General features: G+C 58.0%; 1 protein-coding gene across 3 annotated transcripts in view; it reads right to left on the reverse strand.

The window, feature by feature from the left end:
- PRKD2 (protein kinase D2) overlaps positions 1-15,974 on the reverse strand; it is a 28,315-nt gene extending 12,341 nt beyond the window's left edge. The window contains exons 1-10 of one of the 3 annotated variants that reach the window (XM_058675125.1): positions 15,819-15,974; positions 15,273-15,645; positions 13,541-13,679; positions 8,488-8,619; positions 5,403-5,557; positions 5,046-5,262; positions 3,683-3,760; positions 3,437-3,590; positions 1,037-1,154; positions 446-523 (exon numbers count right to left, since the gene is read on the reverse strand). In XM_058675125.1, the coding sequence (XP_058531108.1) occupies positions 446-523; positions 1,037-1,154; positions 3,437-3,590; positions 3,683-3,760; positions 5,046-5,262; positions 5,403-5,557; positions 8,488-8,619; positions 13,541-13,679; positions 15,273-15,509 (1,308 nt within the window). In that variant the 5' untranslated portion in view covers positions 15,510-15,645; positions 15,819-15,974. Of the gene's footprint in view, positions 1-445; positions 524-1,036; positions 1,155-3,436; positions 3,591-3,682; positions 3,761-5,045; positions 5,263-5,402; positions 5,558-8,487; positions 8,620-13,540; positions 13,680-13,938; positions 14,076-15,272; positions 15,646-15,818 lie in introns of those variants that run through there. The other 2 variants (XM_058675126.1, XM_058675127.1) reach the window with 2 other exon arrangements.
- Between the last annotated feature and the right edge of the window lie 1,236 nt (positions 15,975-17,210).

A 17,210-nucleotide genomic window follows, 5' to 3' on the forward strand; every position in this document is an offset into this window, starting at 1 on the left:
GGGCCAGTGAGGATCCTGGGCGCCCCTGACAGCTGTGAGGTTTAAATGAAGCCTCCTGAAAGTCAGATATACCGAGAGGAGGAGAGACAGTGCCAGGAGAGGACCAGCCAATAAGCAGAGACCGTCACAGTCCAGGACAGGGCTAGGATGGGGAAGGTAAGGAGAGCAGGGACAAGTCAGGGCAACCAGCGGATCTAGAGCGCCTGCAGGTGCCAGGCCCTCAGCCAACTGCCAGGCATCTGCAGTGCTGCAACAGCCCCCGGTGAGCACAACAGGTAGGACATGGTAGGGGGTCTCAGGCAGAGAGGAGAGAGGACTCATCTAGGGTTCCCCAGCTGGAGTGTGTGTACGGGGGTGCCAGCAGCAGACAAGGTTGGAAGTGGGGGAGTGGGGGTGGGAGAGGGCATGGATCCCGGGATCTGGAGCGAGCAGGGGGCAGGCACACCTTGTAGTATCTGTTGGTTGTGTTGTTCTGGAAGAGCGTGATGCACTTGCAGTCCAGGCGCCAGTAGTGCCGCTTCCTCTGAGGGCACAGAGAGGTCGAAGAGGGTGAGATGGACCAGCCCTCCTGCCAGCCCACAAACTCCTCCAAGGAGGCAGCTCTTCCCCAGCCAAGCTCCACCCCAACCTAGCAGGCCCCACCCACATCCCCGCTCTTAGCCCCGCCTCTTCTAAATCATGCCCCGCCCCTCATCTCCATAACCCTCACCTCTGATTTGCAGCTTCAGCTCCAGCTCTACTTCCACCTGGACCCCTTCTCAAATGAATGCTGCCTCTCCGGGTCTCAACTCCACCCGTCTGTATCCCACACCTGGCCTCTCACAGCCCCTCCGTTCTGCTTCAGCAGGCCCCCACCCCAGCCTCTCCCTACCTCACCCCCCCACCGACCCAACCCTAGCTGGGACCCCTCCTCTCTACCTGTCCTGCGCCTTGCTCACCCCCATAACCCACGCCTGTAACCCTAGCTCCGTCCACACCTCAGCCCCGCCCCCAACCCCAGTCCCCGTCCACACAGACCTGAGCCCCGCCCCCTCACCAGCGTGTCCTTGTTGCTGTAATGGACCACCCAGCCCTCACGCAGCGTGGTGCTGGACTTCCGAGTCGTGTGTCGCACCGATTGCACCACCCTCATTAGGGGGATGTACCCCAGGGAGCTGTAGGGGAGAGGAGATGAGAATTTAAGGGCAGAAATGTACCCTCTGGCCACAGGGGACATTCTGGGGCAGCAAGGTAATTGAGGGATTTTTTTTTTTTTTTTGTCCTGTCTTCTGCTGTGGTTCCAGAGTCCCCATTGCAAGAAAAGGGACTCTTGACAGGGCCATGTTGACAAGGTGGTTCTAGGGGTAGGTGCCTGGCCCAGCAGCTTAGGATGCCAGCATTCCATAGCCCATTGCCTAGCTGCAGTCCCGGCTCCTTCACTTCCGATCCAGCTTCCTGCTAATGCACACCCAGGAAGGTGCTGGGGTTGCTCGCTGCCAGCCAGGAGGGAGCCCAGGGAGGCGTTCCAGGCTGGTGTCTTCAGCTTGGCCAGCATTGCAGAGCGAAGATCTCTGCTTGTTTCTCTGCCTTTCCAGTCAAGTGAAATGAAAACGTTCCAGAAACCACTTCTAAAGCAAGGCTGTCGAGCAGATTCTTGGCTTGCATTTCTCCAGCCAAGAGGGGTGGGAAGCTTACCACAGAGGCCCTCTACCCAGCTATGAACAGCATGATGGTTCAACTGGCCAATCCTCCACCCCCATATGCCATGATCCCATATGGGCACCAGTTTACATCCCAGCTGCTCCAATTCCCTTCTAGCTCCCTGCTTGTGGCCTGGGAAAGCAGTCGAGGACGGCCCAAAGCCTTGGGACCCTGCACCCACGTGGGAGACCCAGAAGAAGCTCCTGGCTTCTGGCTTTTGGATTGGCTTAGTGCTGGCAGTTGTGACCATTTGGGTAGTAAACCAGCGGGTGGAAGATGTTTGTCTCTCTTTCGGTAAATACCTACCTTTCAATAAAAATAGACATCTTAAAAAAACAGAGAGAGAGAGAGAAGAAGAAAGTTTGAAGAGCAGGTGACCCAATTCCAGACATGACAAACTTATAAGGGCAAAACTCCATAGAGAGAAAGAAGTCACAGAGAATCTTCCACTCATCCCCAGGGCCGGGCCAGGCTGAAGCCAGGAGCTTCATCCGGGTCTCCCAGGGGAGTGCTGCCTTCCCTGGTGGCTAGCTCAGAAGTGGAACAGCCAGGATTTGAACCCACACTCGTATGATGCTGGAGTCTCAGAGGGCAGCTTAACGTGCTACACCCTGATGCTGGCACAGCCCCCCAGAAGTGACAACGGCTGGGATCCCTGTGCTCAACAAGGACATAGCTGAGCTTGACCATGTCTCTTGGTCTCCATGACTCAGTTTCCTCATCAGTGATGCAGGCTGCTCCTCCCATCCCAAGTCTCCCAGGCCCAGGTTTCGGAGCCTGTTGCTGTGTGTCTGGCCCTGGGAGAAGGCTGGCCCTGAGCCCTCTGTGCCACAGCCTTCGCCCTGCTGGTCTTGTTCCAGCCACTTCCCCTGCCCTGCCTGCTCCCGTTTGCTTGCAGTGCCTGGAATGGGCTGGGACATGCCAGAGAGCCTCTATGCTGACCGCTTCAGGCTCTCTCCTCATGTCCTCTGACCGTCCTTCCTGGTACCTGATGTACCAGATGCATTTGATTAGCAACAGTTGCCCCTAAAGGACCCTCAGCTGTTTGGTTCACAGCAGTAGCAGAAGGTGGCAGGTGACTATTAAATATTTACAGAGGTGCCTGAGGGTGGACACACCCCTCGATGTTTGTGCAGCTCTGGCTTTGTCGGTGTGTCGATGTGTCAATGACGTCTCAGTTCCTTTATGAGTCACTGGGAAAGCCCCCAGCCTCTAAGCCTAGCTCCCAGTGGATCCTCTCCTCCTCCACCGCCCCTCGGCCATGCCCCCTCCCGGACTCAGCCATCCACCTGCCTGCGGCCAGCGGGGGCTCCACCCTGGGAAGAAATCAGGGCACCAGGAGAAGCAACAGTTCCCTGGCAGAGCTGGGCTCTACACTGACTCAGCCTCCCTGGGCTCTCGGCTTGGAGCCAGCCAGCCCTGTCCCAGGCACCTGGGCCGCAGACAAGTCCCCTGAGCCCAATATCCCAGTGGGCTTCAACTAATGGGAACTGCATTTCCTGTTTCCTGAATGAGTGGTGGGTGTGTCATTTGGGACACCCCATCACCCCATCCAGGACCACCTGGAACACAGTCCCACTGTTTCTGATTCCAGCTTCCTGCTAACGGGCACCCTGGGGAGGCAGCAGGTCCCTGAGCCCTTGCCACCCATGGGGGAGACTCGACTGAGTTCCAGGTGCCTAGCTTCAGCCATTGTGAGCATTTGGGGAGTGAACCAGCAGGTGGAAGCTGGCCTCCCGACAGGTCCCATGCATACCTCTGGGCCTTGCCTTCCTCACCATCCTCCTCCTCGCTGGTGTGCAGGGCGTTCTCTGAGTGGGAGCCGGGAATGACCCCAGAGTCGTCTGGCTCCTCTGCGAGCGCGCTCTTATCCGCCTCACTGAAGTCGGTAGCCTCTTCCATGGGCACGTCTGGGGGAAAGGACGGGGAACAAGGGTCAGACGGGTCTCCACCCAGGCCTGCCCCGGCCCTGCCCCCCAAGCCCCCAGCCCCAGCCTGTTACCTCCGTTGATAAATGCCTCTCCCAGACAGTCATTAGGGACACGGGTGGCACAGCGTTTATGGCAGTTAAACTTGCAGTCTGGGGATGACAGGAGGGGAGAGAACAAGGTGGGAGAGACAGGGTTCCTGTAAGGCCGGGGTCCTTGACAGGTGAATGTCAGGCCAGCCCTCTCTTGGTCATGCACCTGCTCTGAGCCATAGCCTCCCCGGAGACCAGAAGGGAGTGGGAAGGTGAACTGCTGGGCTGTGGGTATCTGAGGCCCTGTCTGAGAGTGTCAGGGTTCACTGTTCCAGGTCCCTGGCATTGCAGAACACGGCAGGATCGGATGGCGTGTGTGCCGTTGGGTCTGGGGGCTTCCACAATAGGAACTGCCTGCCCGACGCTCTGGGGACCCTGGACGCTTTGGGTGGGACCAGTCTGGCCTCTACCTGCCAGCTGCCAGCAGGCACCATCCCAGTGTAATGAACCCAAGTGCGCCTGACTATAGCCAAATGCGGGCCAGGACAGAGTCACTGCTCCAGAGCCTGATGATTCCCAAGGGTCAAGGCCAAGGATGGTGTATATCAGTGCTGAAAACCTACTTGCTTTAAAGATTCATTTATATATCTGAAAAGAGTTAGAGAGGGGTCTTCCAATTGCTAGTTCGCACCCCTCCCCCGCCAATGGCCACAATGGCCTGAGTTAGGTCAGGTCAGAGCCAAGAGCCTGAGACTATATCCAGGTCTCCCACCCAAATGGCAGGGACCTTCCAGAACCTTCCAGAGTGGACATATACCAGCAGGAGGCTGGGCCAGAAGCGGAGTAGCCAGGACTCAAATCAGGCCCTCTGAGATGGAGTAGGGAAGTCCCACACGGCTGCAGAAGCCACTGCACCAACCATCCGCCCCTTGGAATTTTATAAGTAGATGTTATACTTCTGTGCTGCCAGAGTCTGATCATCTGGGGCTTCTAGAATATTCTGTATACAGCAGCTTGCTATTTTCACGGTTCTCTGACTGTGGATCATTCACACTTCTGACAGTCCAGATTTCCGGGTTACAGGGTTTCAGCGGTCCTAAGGTTCCCAGACTGTAGGCATCTAAGACTCAAATCTAACACTCCTAGAAACCCACAGCTCCCAAACCCTAGAACTCAAAGCTTGGCTGGTTCAAAGACTTAGGGTCTAAAGGGTTCTGATTTCCACATTCTTACATCCGTGTTGCCCTTTGTTCTCTGGGACTCCCAGGCCTGTGGTTGAGGGACTCCATGCTCGGGGCTTGGGAACCTACATGTGCAAGTTCCAAGATGCTAAGGTTCTAGAAGGTTCTAGGAATCCAGGACACCCCCACACTCCCCCACCTTGCATTCCCAGCTGGGCGCTAACCTTTACACTGCAGGCCTTGGCGGAAGAGGCCTTTGAGCAACTTCTTGCAAGCCTGGCAGACCGTGGGGCGCGTGTAGCTGTGGATGAGGAAGGTATGTGGCACCTTCACTTTGGACAGCAGCATCTTGTCCAGCTCGATGGGGCGGCCGGTGTAGAAGGAGGCAGAAGAGGACGAGGACGGGGGACGGCGCGGCAGCAGGTCCGTAGTGCTGCGGCTCTACAGGTTGGGGGGAGAGGACACATCTGAACCCTGGTTCCATGCATGGGTCCTGGTCACCTCTGCCTCCCGCAGTCTCCAACCTGCCAGCCAGCTCAGTCCCCAGTCATTCTCGCCACCTCCATGGCTCAGCCCCTCACCAGCTCCTCGGACGTGCAGGGCAGGGACTCGGAGCTGCCCAGTCGCACCGAATGGCCACTGGCCAGCGACGTGGATGACAGCCGCCGCTTGCGCGCCCCGCTGCAGTTGTTGGGGATGTTGAAGGCGCAGCGTTTGTGGTAGTTCAGCCCGCAGCCTGCAGGGGGCGCCAGATAGTCAGGCATAGCTTCCACCCCTCCCAGGCCTGTCACTCAGGAGCTGCTCTGCCCTCTGACCTCTCTGGCAAGGCCCCGCCCTTCCGCGGAAGTCCCGCCCCGAGATCCCCAACTCCAGCCCAGACTTTGCACCCCAACCCCGCCCTGGCAAGGAGCACCTCCTCTGTGGTCCACACCTGGGCCTGCTCCCTGTCCCTCCTCCTCCTGCCCACCTCCCTGGAGACAGGGGTCCCTCCTGCCCACCTCCCTGGAGAGCGGGCTCCCTCCCTTGACTGAGATCTCCCTGGGTTCCCAGTGCCTCCCTCCCCAATCTCCTTTGGAATCCAGGAGCTCCCTAGAGCTCCTCTTCCTAGTGTAATTAAAGTCGACGGAAAATTACAAAAACCCAATTCTGGCAGAAGTGGCGCTAGGGAAGGAAGGGCTGGGTCAATCACTCTGACAAAGACCCGTGGGACAGGTGAGTGAGGCACTGGCTGTGGGGGAAGGAAACCAGGACAGGAGCTGACCACATGACCAGGCCCAGCGCCCAGGGCTAGCCAGCCCAGGCCCTGCTGCTTCCTGTCAAGAAAGTGTGCATCTCAAACATTTCCGTTTCCTTCTCTCTTTGATCCTTTGGTCACTTGTCTGCCATGAGCTTGGACTCCTAGGAGGGTGTTGAGAATACAGGGTGTGTAAAGCAGCAGCTCATCTCAGCACCCCACACCCTCTGCTTGGGGCCTGGTCAGCCAGTGTGCTTCGCAAGGACCCCGTCCTGTCCCAGGCGCACATCTGACTCTGTTACTGTCTTTATGGCATCTCTTAAAATCCTCCTCCAAGGAAGAAGGTGTGACAGCAAGCTGTGGTGCAGCCGTCTGGGGTTTCCCGGGCTCTCCAAAAGCCATGGGCCACCTGCCAGGCCCATGGGTGCTGCTCTCCAGCCGTAAGAGCGTGAACATGCTGTGACCAGTCTGTCTGATAAGGCAGAGCAGCTCAGGGGACAGCCACTCCTGAGGAATGTTAAGGAATGCGGTGACGCGGGTTCTGACTGCCAGCTCCCTGTCCCATTCAGACTTGCAAACATGTAAAAACTGGTGCCTCTTCTCCTGCCTTGCACAGGATGGGGGAGTAGGTCTGCCTCCACTGCCACTATTCCCAGATCCTGCCTGTGTGTGAGCTGTCCTGATAAACCCTGTGATTTTTCCCAGAGCTTCCTTCTACTGCTTCTGTTGCGCTCTGGTTTCAGGTTTCCTGTTCAGCTTGAGGCACCACCTCTTGCCCTCCACCCCACCCCTCCACAGACTCCACACTCTACAAACTATCAAGCTCAGGGGGTCCCTGCAGCTGCTGGGAACTCCTCCCTGATGACCGCAGGCTTTCCAGCCAGGCACCACCTCCCAGAGTGATTGAGGCAAACTTGGAGCATGCTGCCCATGCTGGGAAGTGGCGCTTAGCTCTGCACGCGGCTGGGTCCCTGCTTGCATCCTTGGTGGACATTCACAATCTTAGCTGTAATGCCCACTGCGAATCCAACCCCATTCAGAAGGCAGCACGGGCATTCAGCGGTCCCTTTTGCCACTGTCTGAACTTATATCAGCCGTGATCTTGGCTCCACGCGATCCACACTGATTCAGAACCCGGTAGCACCTGGGTGGCACACTGGGAGGAAGGTCACGTGGGCCGAGACACAGGAGTCAGACATGGACGAGATTGGTGGGATGGCACTGCGTCTGCTCCCTGGGGCCTGGCAGTCCCTGCCCCACCCCCGGAGTCCTCAGAGGAGGCTGTTCTCACAGTCATGGCTTCCTGCTCAGAGCTCAGAACGCTCTAGGTGGATGGGACCTAAGGTACTGGTCTGTCCAACAACAAGGCCACCTCTGAAGATGCCTCTCCTTGTGGGGCACGCTGGACATACCAGGGCAGCGCCTGGGTGCCAGGTGGGACACCAGCAACGAGGGGCTCGGCTTTCTCCGTAGGTGGACACTCAGGAATAGCTACTTGCCAGGGGTGCCAGCAGTGAAGACATGATGACCTCAGGAGCCGAGCTTGCTGTCACAGACCAAATGTCTGTCCCCTCCCAACCCTAGATTCACGGATCGAAGCCCTCATGTCCCAGTGTGACTGTGTTTGGAAAGGGAGTCCTTACAGAGGTAAACTGAGGCTCAAAGAATGAGGTGCTAACCCAGGGGACCGACAGCTCCCTCATGTCACATGAGCACACAGTGATGACAGCCCTCTGCACCCCAAAAGGCAGCCCACGTCAGAAACAGCTGCTGCTGTCATGGGGTTGGCAGTCATAATTGCCTTTGGCTCGGGCCACACACCCCGTTCCCCATCTGCCCTCGCCTGTAATGTTCTGTTATGGAGGTCCTGGGAAAGTATGCCAGGTGCCAGGTGGATGAGCTGGTCAGGAGGACAGGCTGGCATCCACAGCTGGTCCAAGGCTGAGTGTAGTAGCTCATGAAGGTACTCGGTGCGGGGGACTGCCGGGGTAGACCAATCTGACTCAGTGGTCTTGAAGGCGTAGAACTAGACTCCCAGTGGCCATTGCAGTCAGCCTGGGAGATGCTGGCCAGCCCTACAATCTGGCCAGCCCAGTCCCTGCTGCCTTTTGCCACTTCTGCTTTTCAGATAAGCCTCAAGCCACTTCCCTGGCCCCTTCGCTGCTCGCTCAGGCCCCGCCCTACTTCCACCAGCCTCTCGGATAGCCCCCCCTACTCCCCAAGCTCCTTGTCTACCAGACCCCACCTCCTGGACTCCGCCCCAGACCTGCGCTCTGTCCCTCCCGCCTTTAGACTCCATCCCCAGACTGGAGCTCCACCCCTCCTAGCCCCACCTTTGGACCACACCCCCAGACTGGACCTGCGTTGCATCCCACCTTAGGGGCCCAGCAATCCCCCACCCCACCCCAGGCCCAACCCCCCTCCCCTCTCACCGTCGCACTTGAGGCCCTGGCGCACCAGGCCGAAAAGCATCTCCCCGCAGTGGTCGCAGAAGGCCGGTGCGCGGTACGAGTGCACGGTCAGGGCGTGGGGGCGGATCTGGAAGTCCTCAAAGGTGGCTGAGGCTGCGAGGGGAGGACGGTTAAGCTGAGGCGTCCCAAAGCTGTTTTCATGCCACCGGCCCGGGTTCCTTCTCCCTATCCCGCCAGAAACCAGGTCCACACCTCCTGTGCTGCACCTGCCCGTGTCCTCCACTGTCCTCCCAGCTGCGCCACAGCTACGCGAAGCTTCTCTGCCCAATCCAGCTTCTCCCTAAGGCACCTGGGAGAGCAGCCGACCCTGGCCCAAGTCCTTGGGTCCCTGCCACCCGCGTGGGAGGCCAGGATGCAGTTCCCGATTTCAGACTGGCCCACACATGGCAGTTGTGGCAATTTGGGGGGAGTGACCTAGCAGATGGAAGATCTCCCTTGTGTCGCTCTTTCAAATAAACAAAATTTAAAAAGAAATGTTGATGTGGCTGAGGGACAGATGTTAAATTCAAGATGTAAATTTTGGGCCCGGTGGCGTGGCCTAGCGGCTAAAGTCCTCGCCTTGAACGCGCCGGGATCCCATATGGGCGCCGGGGGGGAAAGCAGTCAAGGATGGCCAAAAGCTTTGGGACCCTGCACCCACGTGCGAGACCCGGAAGAGGTTCCTGGTTCCTGGCTTCGGATCAGCACAGCACCGGCCGTTGCGTTCACTTGGGGAGTGAATCATAGGATGAAGATCTTCCTTTCTGTCCTCCTCTCTGTATATCTGACTTTGTAATAAAATAAATAAATCTTAAAAAAAAATCTTAAAAAAGATGTAAAGATCTTAAAAAAAAAAATCTTAAAAAAAAAAGATGTAAATTTTGGGGCCAGAGCTTTCTTTGGCTCAATTGGTTAATCTTCCATCTCCAAGCACTGGGATCCCTTATGGGTGTCGGTTGGTGTCCCAGCTGCTCCACTTTCCATCTAGCTCCCTGTTTGTAGCCTGAGAAAGCAGTCCAGGATGGCCCAAAGCCTTGGGACCCTGTACCGCGTGGGAGACCCAGAAGAAGTTTCTGGCTCCTGGCTTCAGATAGGCTCAGCTCAACTCCAATCCTTGTGGCCATTTGGGGAGTGAACCAGAGGATGGAAGATATTTCTCTCTGTCTCTCTCCTCTGTAAACCTGCCTTCCCAATAAAAATAAATACATATTTTTAAAAATTTCAGATGTAAATTTTGCGCGTATTTTGCCACAACTAAAACAAATCTTAAGTGAAAAACACTCATCAAATAAACAAAGAACAGACACATGGGCCCCAGCCTCTGATTTTCTGACCTAATTGCCATGGGGTCGAGCCCAAGCAGCAAGAGGGAAAAAACCAGGGCGCCTGTGTGGTAGTCTAGTGGCTAAAGGCTAAAGTCCTTGCCTTGCCTGTGTCGGGATCCCATTATGGACGCCGGTTCGTATCCCAGCTGCTCTACTTCCCTTCCAGCTCCCTGCTTGTGGCCTGGGAAAGCAGTCGAGGACGGCCCAAAGCCTCGGAACCCTGTACCCACGTGGGAGACCCAGAAGAGCTCTGGGCTTCGGATCGGCGAGCTCTGGCCATTGTGGCCACTTGGGGAGTGAACCAGTGGATGGAAGATCTTTCTCTCTGTCTCTCCTCTCTGTAAATCTGACTTTCCAATAAAAATAAAGCTTTAAAAAAAAAAGAGGTAAAAAGCCACACACAACCGAATACTTGCTTGTAGCTGAAATGCAAAGCCACAGAGGACCATGGAGCACTGTCCTAGGCAGCGGGGACGCCGCAAAGAACAGACAGGGCAAAATCCCCAGCGGGAGAGACAGGTGAGGACATGCAAGCAGTCCTCTGATCCAACAACACCCCGGTCGAGCGGTTCCCGTGGCAGGCCTTCGATGCTACCTGCTGGGGAGGGTGCTGGGCACAGCCGCTGGCCTGGCCACCTAAGGTGCCGGCACCCCATGTGGAGGTGACTGATCATCCTAACGCACCCCTGGGAGGCAGCTGAAGCCCTTGGCCCCTGCCACCCATGCGCAAGACCCCATTGGGGTTCTGGGCTCGTAACTTGTGCCTGGCACTGCTCTGGCTGTTGCTGGCGTTGGGGGGTGAACCACAGGACAGATCTCTCTTTCTCTCTCTGTCATTCTGCCCTTCAAATTAAAAAATAAAAAATGCCAACCAGAGTCTTATGAGGTAGGTCTCATATCATTCTGGTGCTCTAGATAAGGAAATTGCAGCACAGATTAACGTCACTTCCCTGAGGTCACACAGCCCTGGAATTCGAACTTGAACCCTAGCATCTGGCTCCAGGGTTCACGCTCCTATCAGTGCTATTTATTGCGGCTTTGCAAAATTTAAGGAACACACAGTGGGTTCTTAGGAGACCAGGGCCAAGAGAAAATGCCAGGGGCCCAGGAGGGCAGCCAGATGGGTGCTGGGGGAGCGCCTCGTGCAGGGATGCAGGAGTGAGTATATCCAATACCACAGCTCCTCTCATCGGAGGTGCTTGTGAAAGGGTTAACTGGAGACCCGCCTCAAGGTGCCAAGATGTGCCCACATCCCATAGGGGCACCGGTTCCAGTCCCGGTTGCTCCACTTCCAACCTAGCTCCCTGCTCATGCACCAGTGGAGGACAGCCCGGGTACTTGGGCCCACACAGGAGACCCGGAAGAAGTTCCAGGCTCATGCCTTTGGTCTGGTCCAGCCCAGGGCACTGTGCCCAGTGTGAACGAACACATGAAAGATCTTCCTCTCTCTGTAACTCTGCCTTTCAAATAAATAAGTAAATTTTTTAAGAGATTTATTATTTTTATTGCAAAGGCAGCTATACAGAGAGGAGGAGAGACAGAGAGGAGGATCTTCTGTCTGATGATTCACTTCCCAAGTGACCGCAACGGCCGGTGCTGTGCCAGTCCCAAGACAGGAGCCTGGAACCTCCTCCAGGTCTCCTACATGGGTGCAGGGTCCCAAGGCTTTGGGCCGTCCTCGACTGCTTTCCCAGGCCACAAACAGGGAGCTGGATGGGAAGCAGGGCCGCTGGAATTAGAACTGGCGCCCATACGGGATCCCGGCGCATTCAAGGCGAGGACTTTAACCACTACGCTATCGCACTGGACCCTCAAATAAATAAGCAAATATATTTTTTTAAGATTTATTCATTTTTATTACAAAGTTGTTGCAGAGGAGAGACAGAGAGGAAGATCTTCCGTCCAGTGATTTACTCCCCAAGTGAGTGCAACGGCTGGTACTGCACCGATCCAAAGCCAGGAACCAGGAATCTCTTCCGGGTCTCCCACGCGGGTGCAGGGTCCCAAAGCTTTGGGTCGTCCTTGACTGCTTTCCCAAGCCACAAGCAGGGAGCTGGAAGGAAAGTGGAGCTGCCGGGATTATAACCGGCGCCCATATGGGATCCCGGCGCATTCAAGGTGAGGACTTTAGCCGCTAGGCCACGCTGCCGGGTCCAAATAAGTAAATCTTATTCCCCTTAAAATGAATGAACACATGGAAAACTCTTAAAACAGGTCCTTGGGGGGAGGGGCTATTGTGGTGGCTCAACAGGCTAATCCTCCACCTCCTAGCATCAGTATTCCATGTGGGTGTCCTGGCTTCAGATCAGCTGAGCTCCAGCCATTGAGGCTATCTGGGGAATGAACCAGCGGATGGAAGATCTTTATGTCTCTCCTCTCTGTAAAATCCACCTTCCAATAAAAATAAACGCATCTTAAAACGACAAAATATTATGGTCTGCACATACAGCGTATACAACAAAACCTTAACTTCTATTCTGGAACAGTATCATGTTTGGCCCAAGTCTGACTCATCTTCATCCTCTCCATGGCAGTTCTATATTTAACGATTTTATTTCCCTATTAATATGCAGCAGAAAGGCAGGGGTGGCGGGTGGGGGCTCAGCTGCCACAGGCAGGACAGAGCTGTAACAGGATGTCCTCCACTCTCAGAGAACTAGCCTCGGAGACCAGCAAGAAACCCAGGCACGAAAACAAACAAGGAAACCTCGGACAATGCCACAAAGAATCCGGCGGTGCTGCAGGAGGCCACGCCCCCGGAGGCGTGGTCAGGGTCGCTGCCCAAGGAAATGACAAAGAGAGCCAGAAGCAGCAGGCTGAGGGCTATAAGACAGCAATGCAAAGGCCCTGGGGTGGGAGGCAGCCTGCTCTGCTCCAGGGATGGCCGCCAGGCCTGCAGGGCTGGGGCAGAAGGCAGTGTGGGATACCACCTTCCGGGAACTGCGGAGGCCCCCTTCCTGGTGGGAGTGTATCATCTGCCCCAGGTGTCTCCTGCGTGCAGTAGTCTAGGCAGGAAGCCAGGCGCTGTGTGTGTAAGAGATGGACTGAGGATGTTAACGGTGGGACCAGGAGGAGGGAAAGAAATCCTCAGGCTGCAAAGTTTGAGCGTGAGCACTCCAGCGGGCAGGGGCGCCCTTTCTGGGAGCCACTGGACGTGCAGGACGAGAAAGGGGGAGACCAAGAGTCCTGACTGGGACAAGCCATCTGGAAGGGGTCCAGCAGGTACCCTAAAGGACACGGTTGGGAGAGGTGGCCAATTTCCCAGAGGGTCCCCTGAAGCTTGCAATCACCATTTACCCAACCATCCAAATTGAACCAAGCAACTGCAGTGAGCGTGCGGGACCTGGGCCTTTTTCACCACGGGAATGGCCGTGAGGTGGACTACTGCTGGCTGCCGCCCATTCAACACCACCACCACCACTGCCATCACCTGTGCCCGCAACGTATGAGCCAGGGATGGGATGCAGGTGCAGCAACACCCCTTCATAAGCATGCAAGGCTCACCCCAGCTCCACCTTCCCCAGAGGCGCTGCCTGCACCCCTGCCCCTACCCTGGCCTGCAGTGTTTGCAGGAGGAGGGGGTGGCGGGACTAGGGGATTCCCTGGCCTGAGGGCACCTGCAAGAGATTAGGATTTGCAGCAGTGGGGACCTCTAACATTACACAAAAACAACAGCAAACTTCTGACACACTGCTTCCCCAACCTCTCACCTGACAACACCACCTCCACCAGGTCGCCCTCTTGGATGTCTGCCGCAGAGCGCACCAGCTGCAGGAGGTTGGCCGACGTGGGGTCATGCTTGAAGAGCAGGATCTTGTCATAAAGGCCATAGAAGCCACACTCGGGGAACTGCAGGGCGAGAGAGGCAGGGAGATGGTGGAGGAAACGACTCCAGAGCTGCAGCCTCCGGAGGAACCACACCGAGGGACCCCTGCAGCCCCTGTCTCCCCGCCCCAGCTCCAGCAGATGTACAGGACTGGTGAAGGCCCCGCAGCCTTGGCACCTCTTGGAGGGGGTGCTGAGCAAGCACCCTCTCCCCTCTCCACCACCACCCTGCCCTGCCTGCTCGAGTTTCCTCCCGGCCTGGATTTATTGTCACCCGTGTTACCTGGCGGTGGCCCAGCCCAGGAGTGAGTAGGGCCACCCTGGAAGGAGCAGGTGGAGATCTCAGGGGAGGGTGGGGGCGCTGGGGCTGAAGGGAGAGGAAGGTCTCCGAGGTGAGGTTCCTAAAACCCAGGTGTTTAAGGCCCCCAGGCTAGCAGAGTGGGGGGGGCAGGAAATGAAACCCGCAGAACTGAAAGTGAAACTGCCCAGGTGGAGTGCTGGGAGGAAGGGAAAAGGCACCTGGAGGGGGCGGGCAGAAAAACAAACCAGGGGTGGGTGAGGCCTGGGAGTGGGGTGTGTGAGTGTGGGGGGAGTGGCAGGCGGCAGACTGGAGTCTTGGACAAAGGATTTCTTCAGACTGGGAATGAGCATGCTGAGTGGGGATGGGCGTGGGGAGGAAGGGGCCGTGGGCCCAGTTCCCCTGTGTTCCTCTGCAGCCCATACATAGGATCTAGTTCCAAGAGCTGGAGAAAATTCTGGAATTTGGATGTCCTGGGGGGTCCAATGTGCTCACATGATAGAATTATCTGCTCTAGATGCTGGATTGTGGGAACACGGTTGATCTTAGACACCTAGGTGAGCTTGGAGAAGTCTGTGTCAAACCTGGGCCTCTCACACTGCAACAGCATGACACAAGGATCTTAACGGGGGGGGGGGGGGGGCTCCTGCACCCCAGCAATCAGACATTGCAACATTGAAGGGCTTCCACTGAGTCCTATCCCAGGCAGGATTTAAACATGGAGTGCCAGAAAAATCAGGGACACCACCATCCTGGATGAAAACGCACTGGCCTCCTTGCAAGTGTGGGGCACCCAAAAATCTAGCAGCTCAGTATTGTAGCTTCTGACCTGCCTCAATTCAGTTTCGACTCCCCTCTGCCCACGCCAGTGTATGTGTGTATGAAGGACCACCTGGTGTACAAAGCTAAGGTCCTCCAGGGCTGTTTGTTTATCCAGGAGCCTGAGGCTGGGGAGAGGGGGCAGGGATGAGGCTCCGGGGAGACCTCACTTACCCTTGGCACCCATACCCACACCCACATGTCACCGGATCCCCTTCAGCCGGCCTGGCTTCAGTTTCTGCTACCCCCTCTTCCCTGCCCTCCACCTGGGGGCCCCTCCCTTCCTCCCTGCCCCAACGCAAAACAACTAGCAGGGACTCGCAATTTGGGGAGGCCTCCCGGGCACCCCACCCTACCCCGGTCTCCTTCAAGTGGATGGTGAATGAGGGGTCCAATTGGGGTCCCCCTGCCGAAGCTCCCTATCTAGCTTGTGGACACCCCAGGCCCAGGTCGCTGCCCACCCCCCCACACACACACGCACCAGGCCCACACACCCTTACCTTCTGGTCCACGATGGAACACGCCAGCTGCTTCACGTGGGCCAGCTCGGAGGCGGCGGGCAACAGCACGAACTCGCGGGTCAGTCCGATTTGGATGTGGAAGGAGACGCCCCCGGGGCCCGGGGCCGGGGTCAGCAGCGCGGATGGCGACTGCACGTCCAGGGCGCCCGGGGGAGGAGGAGACCCCGGCCCGGGAGAGCCTGGGAGGCCAGCGGGATGGGAAGGGGCGGCGGCCATGCGGGGAGGTGCAGGACCCGGCGCCCACCCGGGCTCTGGCTGGCGGGGGACCCGGGGTCGGGGCGGGGGACCCGGGCGTTGGAGAGGTGCCCGGAGCGCGGGGATCCGAGCGCGGGGAGGCGAGGATGGAGGGAGCCTGGGAAACAGAGAAAAGCGATCAGAAAGGGGGGATGGAGCGGGGAGCCCGGGTGGGTGTGGGTTGACAGCGATCCAGAGAGCCGGTGACCCCCGAAGTCCCCCCGAGAGCAGAGGGCTTGAGCAGAGCGCGCGAGGATCCACCAAGGAAAGGGTACCCGAGGAGCTGCGCACCTTAGAGAAGGGAGAGCAGGGATGGAGTGGATCCCGGGGATGGAAGAAGGGGGTCCCCGGAGCCGGGGTGGAGAGGGAAGAATCTCACGGGTGGCGAAAAGTTGGAGCCGAGTTGGCTCGGGGATCGCGGAGCGCAGGGGAGGGGGCGTTCCCGGCGGCGGGGCAGGGTGGCGGCAGGGGAGGGCGGCCCGGCGCGGGCGACGTTTTTTTTTTCCCCCTTGTAAAAATTTAAGTCCGCGGCGGCGGCCCAGGAGGAAGTGTCGGGAGAGACGGCTCCGGCGGCCAATCGGCGCGCGACCCGGTGACGTCATGGGGCGGGGCCGGGGCGGAAGGGGGCGGGCCCAGCGCCTCGGAAATGGGGGCGGGGCCGGCGGGCCGGGTTCGGGGCTCCCCAGCCCCCCAGAAGCACAACGCGCGTCTGGGGTCGCACGGAGGGGCCGGCCGCAGGTCGCAGGGTCGGGGATCGGAAGCTAGCGCGTGGCCCTTGAGGGAGGGAAGAGCCGCCGCAGCCGGGCGCAGCCGGCGGCGACCACCCTGTTGGCAGAGCCCATTCCATAGAAGGGAAGGTCGAGGCCTCCCCCAGCTTTGATGTGTCCCCGCGGCGCTGGGAAGGGTGCATGGAGCTTACGGGGAGAGTAGACTGCATGGCATCCCCGTCCATCCCCACACACCGGGACCCCAGCTATGGGGCTCCCCGGCCCCTTTTGCAACAAGTGACATTGCGACTTCTCATTTAGTGACCAAGTGGCAGGTGGCAATCAACTCGCAAACAGGAAGCTGCAGTCCCGAGACTTCTCCCAGTTCACCTGGAGAGGTTGCCCAAGTCACCCCCAACTGGCAGGGTCAGGCTCAGGGTGGTGTGCCAGGGGCACCCTAAGAAATGCAGGCACCACTTTTCCCCTCTGAGGCCTGGATCCTGGGCCAGCAGGGCCAGCAGGGCCAGCCGGGGACCACGAGAACAGCCCCTATTCCTTCTGCCTTAGGGCTGTTGGGGGCGGCTGAGGTCTGTAGCGACGATTCTGTCACCACATCCGGGGCTGGGGCTGAGGAAGGAAGGAAGTCTGAGGCTGGAGCGAAAACCCCAACCACCACCTGGGGAAGCTGCAAGGAGCCCAGGGGGAAGAGGGCAGCCAGGCCACGTGGAGCCCACAGAGCCTGGGGCCACCGTGCCCTGTGAGGGATCTACAGCTGAATGTCTCAGCACCGTGCCAACCCGGTCCCACCAGGGTATCATGTGCATTTCAGAGAGCTGCTGGGCCTTTACCAGGGACACCTGGCCAGCAGGTGGTGCAGGCCTTGGACTGGCCCAGGAGGAAGGCACTGGGCTATGGCTAAAGGCGGATGGGGGCAGCCTGGAGCCACACTCCCTCCTCCGGAACTGCCTCTGGGAAC

The sequence above is a fragment of the Ochotona princeps genome, chromosome 16, assembly GCF_030435755.1.
Source record: "Ochotona princeps isolate mOchPri1 chromosome 16, mOchPri1.hap1, whole genome shotgun sequence".
In the NCBI taxonomy this organism is placed as follows: Eukaryota; Metazoa; Chordata; class Mammalia; order Lagomorpha; family Ochotonidae; genus Ochotona; species Ochotona princeps.